The 20472-nt window shown below is 36.3% G+C and overlaps 1 protein-coding gene across 6 annotated transcripts in view; it reads left to right on the top strand.

The window, feature by feature from the left end:
• SLC25A12 (solute carrier family 25 member 12) overlaps positions 1–20167 on the top strand; it is a 50427-nt gene extending 30260 nt beyond the window's left edge. For 5 of the 6 annotated variants that reach the window (XM_068685672.1, XM_068685667.1, XM_068685670.1 and 2 more), the window contains 9 exons: positions 2104–2188; positions 2651–2809; positions 6025–6077; positions 6270–6350; positions 14073–14213; positions 16238–16376; positions 18624–18782; positions 18980–19070; positions 19546–20167. In XM_068685672.1, the coding sequence (XP_068541773.1) occupies positions 2104–2188; positions 2651–2809; positions 6025–6077; positions 6270–6350; positions 14073–14213; positions 16238–16376; positions 18624–18782; positions 18980–19070; positions 19546–19738 (1101 nt within the window). In that variant the 3' untranslated portion in view covers positions 19739–20167. The remainder of the gene's footprint in view (positions 1–2103; positions 2189–2650; positions 2810–6024; positions 6078–6269; positions 6351–14072; positions 14214–16237; positions 16377–18623; positions 18783–18979; positions 19071–19545) is intronic. The other variant, XM_068685673.1, reaches the window with a different exon arrangement.
• The last annotated feature ends 305 nt before the right edge of the window (positions 20168–20472 follow it).

Here is a 20472-nt window from a genome sequence, read left to right as displayed (position 1 = left end):
TACATGAACTCACTCCATCTTTGTAGATTTGGTGGAAATGGAAATTAGTTTGCTTTCAACCATGTTTACTTTATTGTCAGTTTTTTTCATTGTGTAAGATTTTCTTAAAGCCTGGCAGCTGAATATCCTATGGGGATGACAGCTACAGTAATTTTCTGTTTATAAATATTCATGATTTGAAAGCTATAGCATTAATTACATTCATTTGCATATCCATCTGAACACACAAGTAAACTGCAAACTTTGTGAACGCTTATCTAATAATATAAAAGTGACATTTCCTTCACAAAGAATTTGATTTTTAACATCCAGTGATGTATTCATTAAGATTTATGTCTGAATGTAGTGACTGGATTTTGATGAGAACTCTGGAGCTTCGTAGAAAAAGAATAACCTTAAAACAGCTAAAAGGAAGCAGGTGTGCTAATGTACCAGAAGATTTTTGTGGAATGAAGAACCAGTCCTGTTTCATTTCTAAGTCTTTTGGGGGTGTTATTATTGCACGAATCTTTTAATTACATGAATCAAAAGATACCCCTGTATTTTGGAATTTATTTTTGTGACTATTTTGTTGTGATTTTTTTTTTTAAATCAGGAAAATTTAGTGTTTTGAATAGTAATTTTTTCAGATCTGTTGTTTTTCTTTACATTTCATTTGATTTATGCTTTTTATTTTTTTAATAAACTGTTCCACATGTACAATTTATAATTTTTGTGCTATCCAGATTTTTTCTGTTTTCTCTGTTAAGCTGTATTGTTGGGGAGGAAAACGTCTTGTCGAAGAAAATGGTAAAAGCTGTATCTTTTTCTTCTGTGGAAAAACTATATATTTTTTACTAGTAAGGAATGCATCTTAATCTTACAGGCCTTTGTCCTACATTGTGTACACACAGTGTAACATTATACAATAAAGGCACATTTTCGCACATCCAGTGTAATACCAGCACAAACAGGGTTGCTGACACTGCAGAACGTGCTGTCTTTCTGTGGATGTTCCACTTTTCAGAGCCTCAGTAAGCTGAACATAAATGAGTTAAGAAGCCTTGGTGAATTAGCTGTGAAATATCTGTGTGAAATAATCTTTGTGGAGAATTCAAAACGTGCATCGGGGCAAATCTCTCTGTAGCTTCTGAGGTCCATATCAATCCCAGCTGTGCTGTCTGAAATGCATCTGCAAATGATACAGGTTGCTACTAAGGACAAAAAGGTGGTTGTGTTTGGGAGGTGGGCGTTATTTTGTTTGCTTTAATATGGGTTTTAACTTCTAGTATTTTGGCTAGTTATATAACTGAGAGAAGTTGTACTACATAGTATAAATTCTTCTCTAATGCCCTTATGTATGCTCAGAAGAAAACTTGGCTCATTTTGTGTACTTCACTGTGCAAGTTTCTGAATACTTACATCTTGTTTATCAGCTATTATATCTAATAATCATCTAATAATATGATTATGAATCTCTATAAATATTTCCTGTAGAGATTTGTATTTATTTTAAACCCTAACATATTTATAATAGTGTATGTGATTGAAGTGAGTGAGGTCATCATTGTGTCTGTAAGTCATCAACTGTTTGAAAAAGTCTTGCGGACAATGCTTTGGGGAATAATCGACTTTTTTTTTTTTGCTTGTTTTGAAGGTATTAAATGTCATGTTTATGTTATGTGGCAATGTATATGTGATCTTAAAATATTTTACCATGATGATGGATGGCGCCTGTGAGATACAGTATTCTTTTTGAGATACTGAGTTTTATTTGAGACAAAGGGGGGTTTCCAGGCCTTGCAAGTTCAAAAGCAACAGAATAAAAAATAGCAAACTTGATTTCTATATCTATCTACTTTGTCTTGACCACAGTTTGTTGTTGTTGTTATTTTACCAGGAATGTGTAAGGAAGAACATGTTATGAAAGGCGTGTTTGAAAAATATGCTTTACTCATTAGGGATCATGGAAGTTAGATGAGAATGACTTTTTGTCTCTTTAACATAAAGCTACGAATTTTTATCACATTCTTTCCTTAACTTCACAAAAGCCAATTCATAGGCATCTTTGTTTTCCCATGCAGGTTTTGAAGTATCATTTTTTCTTTTATTTTCTTTACACAGCAATCTTATGGAGAGTTAGGCAGGCCTATCTGGCTCCAGGTAGCTGAGTCAGCTTACAGGTTCACTTTGGGCTCAATTGCTGGAGGTGAGTAATTTGTCTGGTTCCTATTTTCAAACCTGGGTTAGTAGTCTGTCTTGTCAGACTACATGGGATCATCTCAAGTGCATTTCTTGGTTATATACATGAAGAAATGGAGGGCGGAACTACTTCTGGTTATGCCATTCCTTTATCACTTCTGTTCTAGTATTCCTCACAAACAGCTGAAACCCTTCAGTAACAAATTTATTTACTGGTAGTTCTCATTGCTTCTTTTCCTGATTTAGTTGTCTTTGTTCTGGACACATGGTTTTATACAATATATAATAAATCCATTCTCATTGAGACTGTTTTCTGGATTTTCAGTATTGTCCTTTCTTACTTCCAAGATGCCAGAGACCTTACCATCTTATATGTTCTTTGTGTTTAAATAAATGTAGAAAATAATCATAATTATATACAAACCAACAATGATGTTGCAGAAATAATACTTCAAATACTTTCTCATAGCTGTTGGTGCTACGGCAGTATACCCCATAGACCTGGTGAAGACTCGTATGCAGAATCAGCGTTCCACTGGTTCAGTTGTAGGAGAGTTGATGTATAAAAACAGCTTTGACTGCTTTAAAAAGGTTTTGCGTTTTGAAGGCTTTTTTGGTCTTTACAGAGGTAAGTGAATAAAATACATGTATCAAGTTAGGGATTTTCTACTTTTTTTTTTTTTTTTTAATACTTCAGGAACTAGTCTTACGGGAAAACTAGGAAACTTGATACCATATGCAATTTTGCTTCTGTTTCATAGAGCTGAATATGTAACTTCCCTTGAGCACTGTTCATCATAATTGCTGGGAAAAACCGTGCCTTTCTTGTTGTTGTTACTGATTTGCTCCTTGGTGCTTAGATTGTTTAAAGTCCTAATCTCTGTGGTGTGAGTGTTGTGGACATGATTATCTCACAAACTGAGGATTGTGGCTTTTCGCTGGAGGCGAACATCGGGAGTAGATTAGCCTGTGAGGAATGAAGATCAATTTTATGGCAAATATTTTTTTATTAAAAGAGAAGAAATACAGTCATTTTGAAAGGTACTTGTTAAATCAGATGTCAGTCTACTTATGCCTCATACCTTTGCAGGTAGCGGGACTACTGTGAGCTAGAAATCACAGCCTGCAATTCATGTTGCAGTTTATGTATCATATTGTTCTAATTTACTTTAAAAAGTAAATAATGTAACTTATATTAAAAAAACACTCTTCTAAAGTACAGATTAAGAATTCAAAGCAACTACTTATCAGATCAGTTAGAAAAGGTATCTTAGTTATCTTATTTTAGTTTAGGAGAAGGTTTTGAAGTAATTTTTATTGCACCAATAAGGTGACTTACGTGAAGGTACATACTAGTCAGTCTTATATTGTTATTTAGTTGAATTCTCTTATTAATTGTCATTTCATACAGAAAGCACAAGTTTCGTAAGGATCTGTACATCTTTAGTTTATTTTTTTAATTGGAGAAAAGTAACTTCTGTGATGGTCACAGCCTTTTATTCTGCATTGCAATGTGCTCTGTCCATGAAGACGCTGGTCAGTGCTAGTGTCCTTTAAGGACAGTATCTGAGAGGTCTTTGCATGTCTATGAACGCTGAGGAGTATTTGGTGATGTTACAGGATTTTGCAATGCAAGCAAGTAGAGGGAGGAATACGTTCAGTGAATATGTTAATGAAATAGCCGCAATCTCTGTAAATTATGATTTACTAGTAAATTTCTTTCCATTTTTGTTGCCAAATTTTTCATTAAATACTCTGTGAAGTTGCATTTATGACTCTATTTCGCACTTTGATTTCTACAGTGCTTTTCTGTAGTACTGATTCCTTTCTCCCTCCTGCACCCTGACATGGTTTTGCACAGCAGGTCCTAAAGCTGCTTACATGTTATTTTTATTTTGGTTTTCTAACCTTTGGCAAATGCTTTTCATTGATAAGTTAAAAACAATGCCTCTCACTTGAGGAGAAATGTGCTTGTTTTATGGAATGTCAGCTTGTTTAATTTTTTAATAATATGTTTAATAACTGTCTTTAAGATTATTTAGCATAAAAGGTTCGTGTGGTTCTTTTGAAAATATTACGTGTAATGGTCAGCATGTTTCTAAGGTCTTGGATTCAGTATTGGAGAGTATTAAGCTGAAGCAGCAGAAATGTTTACAGAGTCGACTCTCTGTAACTGTGTTCTTATATTCCTACACTGAATTATCCTAATAATATTCCCATATAATGGCACAATATACTTATTTACTGCAGTTTAAAAGATAGATTTGAATGGATATTGCAAAGTTTATATTTTTAAATACGAACTTTAAATTTTTGGTCAAGAAAATCATGACACTTGAATCCTGGCATCCAACTTCAGAACTAATTACAAAATATTTTCTCAGCTCCCTTGCTAGTCTATGGTAGAATACAGAGTGCATGTGTCTGGGATGTTCAGCTGCATGTAAAGGGAGGAGGCAGGCTGGAGGGGAAGTTGTCTTGTGGTGTTTTGTCTGGTAGGGTTTTTTTTTTTTTTTTTTTCTTTTTAAGAGTAGGCACTGCAGAACTGGATTTTCTTTTCATGGTAGATCAGAGATTCAGGCTGGGAGGGCAGCATTTCTTTTTGTTATTGTCAACCTTTCTTTGTATTTAATAACTACCTTTCCTCAGCATAGTAAGTCTGTAAATCGCACGGAAAGTACTGTGTTGGAAGAAAACACTACAGTGCATATATTAACTGCTGCTCTTTCTGCTTCAGCTCTGAGCTTCCTTTTAAGGAAGTACTAAAAAAAATCTACAGGCTAAGAACTTCTGGGAATTTTGAATACTTTTCATGAATTTTTAGCTGTTACTCTTTTCACTTAATGGATAGTGGAAAGCTGCATCATTATAGTTTTGTTGATGTTGTTTGATATTTGATATAATTAGCCTGGGATTTTTTGTTTGTTAATTGGCAGACGTTTCTGACAAATTGATATTCCCCAAGCACGGAATAACACTAAGAAATGAACACTTTTAATAAAGATAAGCTCTTTAAGTTTTATAATCTTATACATATGCCAAGATGAGTATGGAGAAAATGGATTTTAAAATAACAGATGCTGCTATAATCTTGTATGTTAGGAAGTTAAGACTGCCATCTACTGATTTTTTTCTTAAACCTATTAGTTCCTAGAAAGGTGTATGTGCTTTTGTCAAAAGGCAGTTCATTTTGATAGCAGCTATTTTCCAGGAGCAAAAGCCTTTCAAAATTGGTATCTGCCAACTAATGCTTCCCCTTGGCAAGATAAAAAAAATATTTAATAGTAAGAGAGTTTAAAGAATTTCATTTTGGACTGAACTAATGAAAATCCTTCATTTTCTTTGTTGACAGAAGCCTTCAGAAATCTCAGGTTTAGTGAGCCAAATGGACAATAGTTGATAATGTATATATCTCATAATTAATCTCCTGTTTTGAAAAGTAATTCAGAGCTTTATGGGAAAATGATATAAAGGGGCTAAAAAACTCTAACTAAAACTTAGATTAACTCTTACATGAGTAGACATGTATAAGGTGTTTATTCGGTCCTTTACCTTTTTACCTCTACAGCAACAGCATCAGGCTCGACTTGGTTGTAGAAGGTGGCTCTGCTCACCCTTTTCATTACAAATTTCAAAAAAAATCTTAACATAAAATCATATAGGTATGAATATGCAGTGCTCTAGCATCCTCGCATGTATAAATGACATCTACCTCAAAGGGTAACTGCCATATACTTAAAAGGGTATCCCATGTGCAGGAAGGCGTTTCTGTAGAGCTCTTGTAAAATACTAGTTTCTTTATTAGGAAGATAATGTTGCCTTATGATGTCTTTGTTTCTATAGGCTTGTTACCACAGCTGATAGGTGTTGCTCCAGAAAAGGCTATTAAGCTAACTGTACGTATCTTTTTTATTTTATTTTCTGGCATCTTTTCGTTTGTTAACGTGCACAGGATTTATTTCCTAAAATATGTGAAAGATGCCCACTTAAAAGCACTCTAATAAATATGGTTACACATGTACTTGATAGAGGTTAATAACGAGGAGGAATAACTTTAAACTGTGTGTAATTTATTGTATCTTCATTAGGTTAATGACTTTGTTAGAGACAAATTCACGAAGAAAGATGGTTCCATTCCACTCCCCGCAGAGATCCTTGCTGGAGGCTGTGTAAGTATCCATCCTGTACTATTTGTTCCTAGGAAAAATTGATTCTCAGTCATGTGCAGTACAGTTGGAGTGGCAGTTAATGCATGTGCTTTGGTGATTTGAACAGAATTTTTTTTTCCCATTCACAAGAACTGAGGAAGTACTTTAAGTTACTTCATGAAAATGTGTTCAGTGAAAACTGAATATAGTCTTATCTTTCAGATAACAGGTCTGAACGAATCTTCAGTTTAAATTACTTTATATAAAATATACCTACATTACTCCATACCCTAACTACATCCCTCATCTAAATAGTTCAAAAACAAATTGTGATTTCATTGAGATGGAGAACTCTATTTCAGCGGATCTCTAAGCAAGATCTAAGTGGTTGGAATTGATATTGATGATAGATTTTTTTGTTTGTTTTTTGCACATTGGATAATTTTGTTTGTGGGATTCCCCAACAGTTGTTAACCCTATAAAATGTTTAAGGCTTGAGTTAGTTTTCTTTTGTAGCAGAGAACACTAATAACTTCCAGTTGAGTAGGCTGACAGGCTGGTATAAAACCTCCTCAGCTTACAACAAAACCTGGGGCAGAAAGGTTGTTGACCTCTGCAAACTTTTAATTCAAAGAAGCAGCCCTGAAGGGAGGCTGCTTATAGTTCTGCCTGATTGAATTTGGCAGCCTGGTACATGCTTGAGTCTTCACCTGTCAGTGTACAAAGTTTATTTTCTGAGAAATGTGAGAAAGCAGCTGTGATGTATAGCTAGCAAAAGACTAACCTTTCTTTTTGGAAAGCTCAATAACACAGAAAGAACATACAAATCATTTGTAACAGAAGTGAATATAACTCATTAGTGTTCTTCTCTGTGTTGCAGTTAAATTCACAGTTTAAATTGAACAACTGATAATTATATTATTTTTACGTTCTTTTGTACTGAAATGTGTAATATTAAATACAAACTACGTTAAAGGTGTTTTCTCTTCCTGATAGGTACTCCTTTTTGAAAATAACTTCTTATTGTCGTACTGTAGTGAACATACAAAAATCAGGGAGAAATTTTAGTTTCAGATAAGCTTTCGGAAATTCATATGCTTTTGTGAATCTAAGCAGATCTATAATCTGTCCAAACACAACCCTTTCTTCTAGCTGATTCTATTAGCTGATATCCTCAAAAAGGAGAAACATTTTTCACTCTATTTGGGAGAATTTTAGATTAAGTTGGCCTTTGTAGGAGAGGTGTTGGTCACAGTTTAGGAACTTCAGGGATGCTTTTCTGTCTGCACTGATGCTTAATTCCTTTTTAGCTATTTCTCTTTTTCCTAGGTAGCAAATTTTTTATTAGTAAGCCTACAGAGTTTATTCAAAAGGTTTGAAAGGAACAATTGACTAAGGCAGTATCAAGTTAATATGTTTGTCTCTCATGTCCTTTTCATCCATTGTGATAGCTCTCTTATTTGTTGATTTACTTGGAATTAGTGTTGTTGTATGCTTTTTGTTTGTTTGACAAAATACTACATGAGACATAACCAACGGTTATACTCAAGGATGTAACTCGTGTTACAGGGGCTTTGTGTATGCAGGGGCAGAAAAGATTTTCTGTTTGGGAAATACTACCTTTCTTTTCCATCTTTCCTTAATTCTGTTCCTTCTCTATTTGTTAGTATAAATTATGGGTTACTGTGGCACTGTTTGGCTTTTGTCTGTGCCAAAATCACTTTCAGTATCTGCATTTGGGTAGCTTTTTATTTGTATTTGTGTGGCATTTTATAAATTGATACTTAAATGTTTTGCAAATAGTAGATTATAAATAGACTGAATTCAAAACATGCTTTTCACCACATTATAGCATCAGAAGAAACTGCATTATATCTGTATGTAGTTCTGAGAGGTGTACTTCCTAATATCTCTGCCCCTCACTTACCTGTGCTTAGCATTTAGCCTTCTCTTGATTAACAGCAATAATACAGTTCATCATATGAAAAACATAGTGGGACTGGTAGTGGATGAGCTAGCCATATTTTTAGCAGTTTTATAGAGAGGCCTTCCTCACCTTTGAAAGTCTGCCTCCTTTCAAGCAGTACACATTGTGCACACCACTGTCCTCAACCTGGAATCAACAAAATTCTTGTGAGGAAGTGGTGGCAGTTTGGGAAATACTGCAGCAGACCTAGCAAGCAGTGCTGTATCAAAGGCTGTGTATGGTGTTACAGCCCTCTAAGATTCACAAATGAGGACAGGTAAAACCTTTGACATTAAAACAGTAGTGATTCAGGACAGCCAGCACACAGCTCTGGATATCCTCAGCTCTGGAGCGTTCGCAAGAAGTGCCGTAGCACCCAGCAAAAGGACGACCCGCAGAAATGTGTTTCCTCCAGAATCAGCAACTCCAAGAAGACTGTATTAAGAAGATGCTATTTCTGTCTCAGTTGCTGTAAGATTTTGGAAAAACCTCGTGTCCCCAGTAAAAGCACAAGTCTCCGTTCTCATAGCTGTTAACAGAGACATCCACCCAGGCACTGGCCTGTTTGTACGGTCAGCTGCCTGTCAGTTGTCTTCCTTCCTTACTGCAGGGCAGGGACCTCCCGCAGTCAGCCAGTGCTCTGTGTTTCTTGAAACTTACCTGCTAGCCGCTGGGCAATGTAAATGTCATTGGGAAGTGTAGGGTCCGCTCTGTCAAAGCCCAAATATTCCCAGCTGCTCCCAAGTTGTGGCTGTATTTGAAATCTGCAAAACAGCTTGTGGGGCGGCTCAGTTACATCGGTCAGGTCATACCTGTCAAGGAAAGGGTTTCTGGTCACTGATGGAGGAAACTGATATCCTATCTTCCTACCTTCCTGAGAGTTTACTGGTTTGTTAATCATCAACAGCACTACCCATGCTTAGACATGTTCTGAGAAAATGATTTCTTTCCCTACTGTTACTGTAATTAATTAAATTACATTTCATTGTAATTCAGTGATTAGCCTGCATTTCTGCATTTGAAATTTTCAGCTACCATTAGCTTTGAGTTGCAGGGAGACTGAGTGAAGTTTTGGCAATGCTTTCCTGTATCCTGACAGCAGCTGGGGAAGCAGAGAGCTCATAGCTGATATGGACAGTGCTACCCAAAGGAACTTAAACACATGACGCATGTGAGTACGTCATGAAGGGCAGGGTGCTGTGGGGTAGCTGTTCCTCCTCAGCTGGGCAGGGAAGCTGAAGTCAACATCTAATGCTGTATAAATGATACATAAGTACTGTTACAGCAGACAAAGATGCTGTGAAGTTACACTGTAGTTCCTATGAGTTACGTAGGAAAAAATGTATTCTTCCCATCAATGAATTGTGCATTGCGCCTGGTATTTTGAATGGATAAATGGATCCCTTTTCATCTGAAAGACTTTTCTGGTTTGTGCTGCAGGAGGTGGGTGTCAGAAGGAAAGGGTCTAAGAACCCTTCCTGAAGGTGTAGGCAGTGCATCTGTTGACAATTAGGAGTGGGAGGTGTGTCTCTGTGTTTGCATATATATACACAGAGGTCTACTAAAATGTACCATTGATTAGAACCTATTATGTATTTAAACATTAAATCTAACATCTAGTCTAACTGATTTGGTGTATTTGTAGATAAATAAAAATTGTCTATTTGTATATACATGCATACAGACAGACGTGTACATGATTTATTTATAAGGCAAATAGATATGTCATAATTTAAAATATTAGTTTTTTATTTAACATGCACAAATGCAGAATTTTAGCTGCCATACTACTACTCTTTAAAATCTTGAGGATAATCTACCTCTTTTGATATACTTTAAACAGATAAAGTTAGAAGCAAAATTGAACTTTACTGCTTTATCTTGATCTCAGTGGCAGGCATTTAAAGTCAGGGAGAAATTTCTTGTTCAGTAAAAGAGGCAAAAGCTTGCTACAGGTACTTGAACAATGAAAGCTTTGCCTTGAGAAAGAACTGCAAGTCCTTTTGATGTTTTTAGGATAGACTGCTTCAAGTAACATCTTATTTTAGCTGCTTGTATGGGACGTAGTTGTGGTCCAGGATGTGGTAGTTTCAAAAAGGAAGGAAGGAAGGGCTCGAAATAGGCCTCTCCCCCTTTGTAGCATATGCCTCTCGGGTGGAATTGGAAAGGGCAAGAGGTCTCATGTTGCGGGGTCATTTGTGTATTTCCTTCAGCCTTTGGCATGTCATGAGGCGTTTGCTGTGGGATCTCAAACTACATCTTTTCTCTCATAACCTTTGCTGTCAGATTTAGTTCCTTTATTTGCTCCTTGTAGAGTTATTTTACATGACATTAAGGTTAAGTAGAAGCTTTTATTACTGGTATTTTTGATGTGTATGAATAACCTCCATTCAGAAACAAATTTGTCAACCTTTTTTAAAGTGTCTGTTGTAATTTATGTGTGAAGGGAGGTTTTCTGGGGGGGAAATCTAGGTTTAGTGCACCTTCTCCAAAAGAAATTGAAGGACTGCAGCATATACCTCAGTGAGTATATACTCATGTGCACGTGTATTTAAAAAACATAGCTGACAGCTGAAGTAAGGTATTTTGAAAAAGAATGATGATGATTGCCCGTGATTTGCACAGAAGCATAGAGATTTGTATTGTGACCCTGCACACTGCCAGTTCATTTTTATTTGGAGATGCTTTGTGTCCTTCTCTTCTGCATCCTCTTCTGGAGCACTTCCTCTGCTGCTGGAGAGCCCAGGCAGAACATGCCCTCCACTTCATTTATCTTCAGATAGGCAAAGATCTTCTTAAAAACAAAACAAAACGAACCAACCAAATAAAATAGAGCTCTCGCTCATTTCTTAAAGAGCACTCAATGAAAAAGCCAGTTTTCTTGTTACATGTTCTGTGTTAAAGTTCATGCTTGTCTTGCCTGTCCTTGTACTATGGCTAAGGACCTAACTCATTCAAGCAGCTCCACTGAATTCAGGGCAACTCTTCATGTGAATCAAATTACTCCTGTGCAAAATATTTGCTGAGCTCCAGACATAACTGTATCAAAAATCTAGACTTGGACCGGAGCATTTGTTTGTAATATGGATCGTTTAATTGGGTATCTTAACAGTTACAGCTCTTTTAAGAAAGCTGCTTATTAAGAGGTTTGTCAACAAATGGGCATATGGGAAGAGTTATTTTGGCTGCTCTTCAGGATGTGCAGATTAAAAATAAAACAACTATTAAATAAAAAATTTAAATATATCACATTAAAAAATAAAAATGGATTTTCACATACATATGTAAAGAAATAATGTATATTAAATAGGCAGGTAGCAGATTATTGTCTGGAAGGAGTGAATTTCTAGCTTAGTGTCTAGATTTTAAGTTATTTGAATGTTTTATTTTTTGTAGTGCATCATATAATGTAGTAAGAGCATTGTGCTTAATGTTTTATTTACCAGGATTTTAAAAAATATTAATGTGGGGAAATTGTAAACATCTGAAATTGTTATTTTCTGGTTAATGCAAGATCACAGAATCACAGAATTTCTAGGTTGGAAGAGACCTCAAGATCATCGAGTCCAACCTCTGACCTAACGCTAACAGTCCCCACTAAACCATATCCCTAAGCTCTACATCTAAACGTCTTTTGAAGACTTCCAGGGATGGTGACTCCACTTCCCTGGGCAGCCTGTTCCAATGTCTAACAACCCTTTCGGTAAAGAAGTTCTTCCTAACATCCAACCTAAAACTCCCCTGGCGCAACTTAAGCCCATTCCCCCTCGTCCTGTCACCAGGCACGTGGGAGAAATAGGGTTATTGCTTAACAGAACTTGACAGATAAGATTTTTTAAAAATTTTTTTTTAGATTGAAACTTGTCCAAGCAGGACAGTCATTTCATCTTGCATGCATAGGTGTGTATAAACAATAGGAAAGGGTAAGTTGAGAAATAAACAGTGTCTGAAGAACAGCTTTGGACATGAGTGCTGTCAGGGAACCCAGAAAACTCAGAGCATTAAGTCCAAGAAACAGAAGAGGGGATCATTTTGCCTGTTCTGGGAATCCCAGTGATCCCAGTTGCAATAACGTCCACAAAAATGTAGGCTTTGATTTTTTTTTCAGAGGGGTGAAGAAGTGAGAGAATAAAATCAAGACTAACACCATAGATCGGTTATTTGAGCAGAACTGCCAGAGATATTAATCCCCACTGCAGTAATCACTCAGAAGCAGGGGTTGATCTGCCACTGTTTGGATCAAGGTGTGTTAGTAAGTCCATAACAAAGATTTTTTAAAATGTCAATAGCGAGTGAAGTAATAAACAGGGCTTGCAGGATGCCAGTACACTCAGCAGAGGTTCAGTGAAATGTCTGATGCTTGGTCAATGAAAATTTTGAGATTTCATGCTCCTACATTCCGTAGACACTACCTGAGTGCTTAATCATTCTTGGTAAGAGCTGTTGAAGTCCTGTTCTCAAGTCTAAAATAAACTTAAGACATGTTCCAGGGCTTGTCTCAGTTTATTGTGCCTGTTGCTGGAGGGAGGAAGATTGTGCTATAGCCAGAGACATAACAGAAAGGATTAGTGTTCATTAGTTCTGAATCAATTAGCAGAGAATGCCAGGAGGTGTTAGTGCAGACTATTGATATTTTTTTGCATACACACACACAGCATCACAAAGAGAGTTTATTTCCTGGGCAATCTAGAAGTGAGGAAAAAAAAAAAGCATTAATTGCAGATATTCTGCATCTTTTTTCTTTGTTAATGTTTGATGGGTTAGAGGAAAAGATCAGGCATTCATATGGAAGAAATGCTGCTTAAAGTTGGTTGTATTCAAGTGGCTGTATACCATACATTTTAAGGAAATGGTCTCAATTTTTAAATCAACAGAGATGGCCTAGAAAAAAGGGGAAAAAGCAAGTTAGTAACATTTATTTGTTTTGTGATGAACCACACACTTCTCCAGAGGTGAATGGTAGGTACCAAAGAGAATGCCAAAGAGAAATCTCTGTCATTTTAAATAGGTGTACGCATGTACCTATCATATGGAAACTGAAACATAGCTCTTTGGTTAAAGTGTAGAATCTGAAGCTGCTGTGCAGCACTATTGATAGGAACAAGTAAGTAAGGCAGTCCATCAGCACTGTGTAAAATATCATGCTCAGAGAAAGACATGACTCCCATTTTTATTCAGTATCATATTTTGAAATGTTACTCTCCCTATTTAAATTTTATATTTTGTTTCCAATTAGAACAATTAGTCTGCTAAACAAAACTCCAAACACCTTTTCTAGTAATTTAAAATTAGACCATTAAATGCAAATTTACCTTTTAAACAGCATCACCACTAAATGCTAATAGCATGTCTACACATTGGTGATGGATTATTATTGAATAAACATAAGGTCTTCTTTGTAAGTGTTTGATGCTCTAGTAGCACGAGTGTAATGACAATTTTAGTCTAGTATTTAGTCTAGTATTTAGTATTTATCTGATAGACTTTTACACAGTTTCAGGACTTTTAGAAAGGAGAATAGCAGAGACAAACCACATTAATCACCTTAGTGGAACATAAACATATAAATGTACATGAATCAGGATTTTGTACAAAACCATGATTTCTGATTTGGGCCTTTAACTTCCAGACAAGTGCTTTATTAACTGTCATAGATTTTTATATGAGAATATGAGCCAATGCAGCAAGAAGTGAAGGCACTCAGCACCTTGAAGAAACCAGCGTGTTGCCACGTGCTCTAGTAACGCAATTTACTTTCTTTTTCTTTGGGTTTGCAGGCAGGAGCTTCTCAGGTCATCTTCACTAATCCGCTGGAGATTGTAAAGATTCGGTTGCAGGTAGCAGGAGAAATTACTACAGGACCCAGAGTCAGTGCCCTCTCTGTTATTAAAGATTTAGGTCTACTTGGTCTTTATAAGGTATGTGTTTCTGCTTTGAGTGACTTCATTATAGCTCTGTTAACCTGTTTTATGCTAAACCTTTACAGTGTTGAAACAAAAACTGTGTTAAAAACAAAGAAACCTTTTGAATTTAAAACCGATTTCTTCCTGCAGGGCAGCCCCACAGTGGAAAACTGAAGAAAACCCACTTCTATATTAATGGCAGTGGGATACATAAAAGTACTCCCCCATTCTATCCTCTAGGCTTTTATACCAAGCTACGGGGAGTCCTGTATTGCAGACCTGCTGGCTTCTGGCACTGATAATTTCATTTGGTGTGGTTTTGTGAAAAGTTTCTTGAGCTTTCCCTGTGTGTTTTTCTCACATGTATTTTGAATCTGTTATCTCTATTGTTATCTTTGCAGCAGGATATTCTCTTTGTCTTAATAATTTGATGGTAGTGAAACAGTAGTAGAGTTTAGTAGGATTCAGATTTTTAAGAAGTTAAATGGTGGGATTTGTCAATAACGAATTCCACTTAAAAAAGCCTGCACTGTACTGTACTTCAGCAGAATGCCAGTCAACAGATTCCTTCCCTGCAGGTATACTTACTACCATCATTACAGATCAGGTGTAATGGAGCAGAAGCTATTAGTTTTCTTAAACAAGGAAGAGTTCTTCCTTTATCTTCTGTCAGTGCAACGGGTAATACGTAAATTCAGCAGTTACGTTAGCTGTGCACTTACAAAACATTGTTTTACCTGATTTGTCCATAGACCTGTAATAATACTATAAAAACATAAAATTTACTTCTAGAGCTGAAGCTTTTGTTTAGAGTTCAATAAAGCTGATTCATGACCATCTCATTTCCTAAAGATCACAGGTGTTTCGGTACATGGGGCAAAATTGCTATTTCTATTTGCAGTAATTAAATAACTGAGCTCACTAAAAAATGTGCTGTTCTTCAGAATTGCATTATCACTTGTGAATAACTGCACAAACTCATTTTAGAGAATAAAAAATCTGCATGAGAAGGCATAAATTTTGTTTTACCAGTGTCTCCTAATTAAGCCACCAAGCTTTGTAACGTGTGCTGTCTGTTCCATCTGTTCCACTTAATCTAACCACAAAGGGTGACTGGCCTCAGGTGGGTGCCCTGTGTGGAGGCTGCTGTCTTGGAGCATTGTTCTACCTGTATGCTAGTTTGGAGTTCAGGCAAAGACTGCTGGTTTTGTAACATGTGCGTTTGCAGGGTACGCATATAAGATCTTCAGATACCTAAGTGATCATTTAAGCCATGTACAGAAGGAGTTATTTTAGTTGGTAAAAGACTGATGATTGAAGTTACTAAAGGAAAAATACTAAGTATGTTTGATTAGGAGCATTCCACTGTTTTTATAGCATATGTAGTTCTTTTAAGGAACTCTTTCATATCAGCTTTTGACTGGGAGCTCCGAGTAGGAGCTCTGAGTAGGAGTGTTGTCACAGGCCTAAAGGTTTGTCTTCCTGTATCTTCCCTTTATTGAAAAACTTCTGTTTTGTAACTGCTTACCTCTTTTTGCTACCCTTTGGCACAGCATCTTCAGTCAACTAGATGATGATCAGTATGAGGTCTTAAGAAACCTAACTGATACTTCAGTAATGCTTTCAGGGTTGGTGGAAAAAAGGGCATGCAAGGGTTTGTCTTGCTGCTTCCATGGTTGTGGGCTGTTGTCAGAAAGACATCAGGACACACCTTTGTCACTTTCTTTATTGCGTTGGGACTCATCACATCTAAAAGGTATTTATCCTTGGTACTGATGTCAAAATTGATGTTGCTTAATGAACTTAGATGTGAACCTTGAGGCTTCCTTATTCTAGAAACTTGCATGAGGATATACTTTAGACTTTTTTTTTTCTCCAAGTTCAATTCTGCATCTTCTGTTTCCTGAAACATTTTATTTTCTGTTATTTAACCAGTGGATCAAGAGAGCTGATATTTCCTGGGCTCAGGCTGCTTGCTGGATATCAATTGTAACCATATTTACAAAATTTACTTGTATTATCTCTCTTCTCTGTGACAGGGTGCCAAAGCATGTTTCCTCAGAGACATTCCCTTTTCTGCAATCTACTTTCCTGTTTATGCTCATAGTAAACTGATGCTTGCTGATGAAAACGGCCATGTGGGAGGGCTTAATCTCCTTGCAGCTGGAGCCATTGCAGGTAATTCTGTGAATGTTTTCTAGAAGCAATTTTTTTCTTTTAGTAAGTAATATTTAATATTCATTCGGTAGCCCCATATAAAGGAAGGGTATGGTACTATTGTATCTGATTTAATCTAAATTTGATCACTGTTATCCTTAGTGGGAGGCAATGTAATTTTGATGAGAACTAATTACATTTGCATAATGTGGATAAACAGCGTAATGCAGCTCAGCAACTTGTAGTCAAATTTGATCTGTCTGTCTCAATGGGGTTTTACTTGTTACAGTGCTCTCTGAGTTGAAGGCTAATTTGAATCTTTGATGAACATAAAATGGGATATCATAAGAGCTAAGAAAAAAAATGACTTATCTAGTTTTGGATTCCTGAGTAACTTAGTCCAAAGGCAATTGCCAAAAATAGGGCATTACTTTGTAAAGAAGCTGAGGTGAAAATATTGCAGTGGGCAATTTAAAATACTTTAAAGACTTCCCAAAAATGTTCAGTATGAACAGAGTAAGCAGCCGTGATAAAAAGTTATTTTTACTAAATGGCAAGTGGTATAATACACTGAATGTAGGAAGTGTAGTGATGGGTATTTAATAACGTGGATAGAGATGGCCAGATTCTGCTCTGTTAGGTATAAGTTTTCTAGGGTGAAAAACAGGTAACAACAGCATCTTGATCACAAACCATTTGGCTTTGACTTCTGCATGGTTTAGAAACACCCTTGGGCTAAACAGACCTTTTGTTACTGGTTACAGTCATGAGGAATAGCTATATATATGTGTGTGTGTGTATATACATATAATCATACCAATCATGGGCAGTCTGGGTGTAAGCAGCTTCCCATACTGGACTTGATGCAGAGCTTGACTATACCTGCTTTGCCAGTTGTCTACGTTGCTTGTGTCAGGGTGGAGAGAGAGAGACCAGCTAGGAAACCAGTAAAAGCAGTTAAAGCACTGTTTACTCTCAAGTAATACAGAGCTGTCAGATAGGGGGAAAGTTCTGAGTACACGTTAGTATTATTAACATATATCTTAAAATAAAGACTCACTTTTTATTTTTAGATTCCAAACTTCACAGTTTCTCTTTGCTTGATTAGTGTTTCTGGGTCATTCAGATACTAAGTGATGAACCGTATTATAGAGGTGTTTAGATCTTGTAGGCCTGTTTTTTATATCCTGTACAGGAATCTGCGTTCCTGAACTGCAAATTTCAAATTCCTGATTGCTTGATCTATTCATGTTTTGCATGCACAGCAGGGAAGAGTACAGCCTGAACATATCTGCCTGCAAGGGAAAATCTGCATATGGCTGCTCTTAGCATGTGCTTTGCAGGCTTAACTAACTTGCTCCTGTTCTCTGAACTGATCAGCAAAGCTTGTGAGAATTCATGATCACCTGTGAAAATCAGGGACTTGTTAAACTTTTAATTCATTACTAACTGATAGTAAAAGTTCAACAAAAAGCAAAAATCAGTTCAAAATTCTAAGTCAGTCAGAGTATGTTCTTTTAAGAGAGAGATAATTCTGAATACTGTAAAATTTCAGAGATATCACAGTTAAATACTGTGGAGTACACTTCGGAAAACTTTTTCCTTTCCTTTAACTAGAAAGCTGAGAGTGGTGCCTTTGAAGTGGAGATACGTTCTTTCATCACTGTTGGCTAATATCACACTGCTGGTACTAAGCAGACTTGTCTAAAATCTTCATTGTCCTCAGTCTTTTTATGGCTTGCCTAATTGAATTAAGCAGCATCTATTCTCCTGCAGAACAGCCCAAAAAGCAGTACAGAAATAATTATGTAGAATATTCCTGGAGAATAGCTAATTTCCTTACTAACACTTCTAACAAATGGATGTGTAAGATTCAAGTTCCCCTATCATCTTTATATAATTCAGAGTATTTTGTACACTGCACAAATACAGCAAGATTGAAAAACTAACGATTTGTCATGGATCTCTGATTGCATATAGGGCATGTGGGGTTAAAAATGCTTTATTTGAAAATACCAATGAGATGGTGAGAGAATTGCTGTTAATTTTTTTTTTTCTTTACTCTCATCTATAGCCTTTAAGTTTAGAAGAAATGCAAAGGATTATACCAAGAACAAGTTTATATTAGCATCAAGTATAAAAACTTGTATTTTAGTAATCACCTGTTCTTGCAAAAAACAGTGAAGTTTGCAGTTTTATTTTTCAGTTAGAAGTGTTTCATCTTTACAAGAGTCTTTGTGCAAATTAAATGTGGTTTTCTTCTAAAAGGTGTGCCTGCTGCTTCTTTGGTAACCCCTGCTGATGTCATCAAGACAAGACTGCAAGTGGCAGCTCGCGCTGGTCAGACAACATACAGTGGAGTTATTGACTGTTTTGGAAAGATTCTAAGGGAAGAAGGCCCTTCGGCTTTTTGGAAGGGTGCTGGAGGTGAGAAGTGCACACTGAGTTTTGAATTACAACTGACCCCAGTTCTCTAAATTAGCACGTGCGTTATTAAGGACTCTAGAACAGTATTTACAAGGTCTGATTTTGAGAAATGTAACTTACCATTTATTTAAAAAGATATTTAGCTTCTTTCTTGAGAAACTCCCTTGTTTGATTCTATGATTTGTAATATTTAACAGCTCGTGTGTTCAGATCGTCGCCCCAGTTTGGTGTTACTTTGGTCACATATGAGCTTCTGCAGAGATGGTTTTATGTCGATTTTGGAGGCCTGTAAGTCATTAGTTTGCTTTTTAACTTGCACAAAAATATCTGCAAGGTTCAAAAATCTTACTTTTTTTAATGCATGGGACCACTTAAACTTGGGGACTTTGAGCAGCTAGTCTTAAGAGTTGTAGTACACAGAAAGCAGATTAAGAGATTAAGAACAATTTCATATGTATTTTAATACACTACATAAAATTTGTTTCTTCGCTGTAACAAGACACTTTGTCCTTCTTACCTGTGTCACAGGAAGTTATAATGATTTACAAAAGCTCTCAGTAAAAATGTAACTTCAGTTTTGGCCTCAGTTGCCCATTAAGTAGTGCTCTGAAACCACCCTCAGCTGACTATAGAAGTGAATTAAGGTCATCTTTAACAGTCCTGCATGCTTAGGCAAAATCTTTAAGTACTTACTCTGTATTTTGTAAAATTTAGGCTTACCTGTAAATAACAAAAAGGCTTTCTTTCTTCTGTCTTCAAACAGCAAACCTTCTGGATCAGAACCTACACCAAAAACTCGAATTTCAGATCTTCCCCCTGTTAACCCTGAGCACATAGGTGGATACAGACTTGCTACAGCTACATTTGCTGGTATAGAAAATAAATTTGGTTTATATCTTCCAAAGTTTCGGTCTCCTAGCACTGCCTCAATCAAAAAGCCAGCAGCTGAATCCTGAAGACATCTTTCAGCCTAACAAAGTGATGCAGTGCTAAAAATTCCCAGGAGTAGTACTGTATTTTTTCCAGTCAGCTGCATGTTGTTCTAGTTGAACCGAGCTTGCGCATTAAATTACTCCTTTCTAATATTAATATATACACATGCATTTATTTGTTTATGAACTAGTCATTGGCACACAAACTGATTGAAGCAGTGGTTCTATGCCTTATTTTTAACTGGTGGCATGAATCGTTAAGACGACTTTGCCTTGCACAGCTTGCATTTAATGTTACTGTACATATTGTACATCTTTGTACAGAGACATCATGGCATCTATACACATACGTTTATATAAGGGGTAGTGCAGTTCAAAATAGTTTGAAATGTACAGAATGTTTTGAAAGCTTTTTGTTAAGACTCATGTGACAATAAAACATTTAAAAACATATTAAGTTGGCTCATTTTTTTGTTTGTAGAAAAGTAGACTGATTTTTTTTTCCCCCTCCACAGATTAGGGTTAGGTATTTAGATACAACTATGTAATGAAGTTAATATAGCCTCTGAAGAAATGCATTTTACTCTGACCTAGTTACAACGGAATTATTACAATGATGGCTTCTAAGTATAAAAGCACACAGTAATTAAAATACTGCATGTGCTCATCTATTTTGCAGTACTACTTTGTTACAAAGAATTCCCTCAAAATACATAATGCTAACTCTGTAATAGATCTTAACTCTGTGGTAGCATACT

Source organism: Anas acuta, chromosome 6 (assembly GCF_963932015.1).
Source record: "Anas acuta chromosome 6, bAnaAcu1.1, whole genome shotgun sequence".
NCBI classification, from domain to species: Eukaryota; Metazoa; Chordata; class Aves; order Anseriformes; family Anatidae; genus Anas; species Anas acuta.
This window is presented reverse-complemented; position numbering and strand designations above follow the sequence as displayed.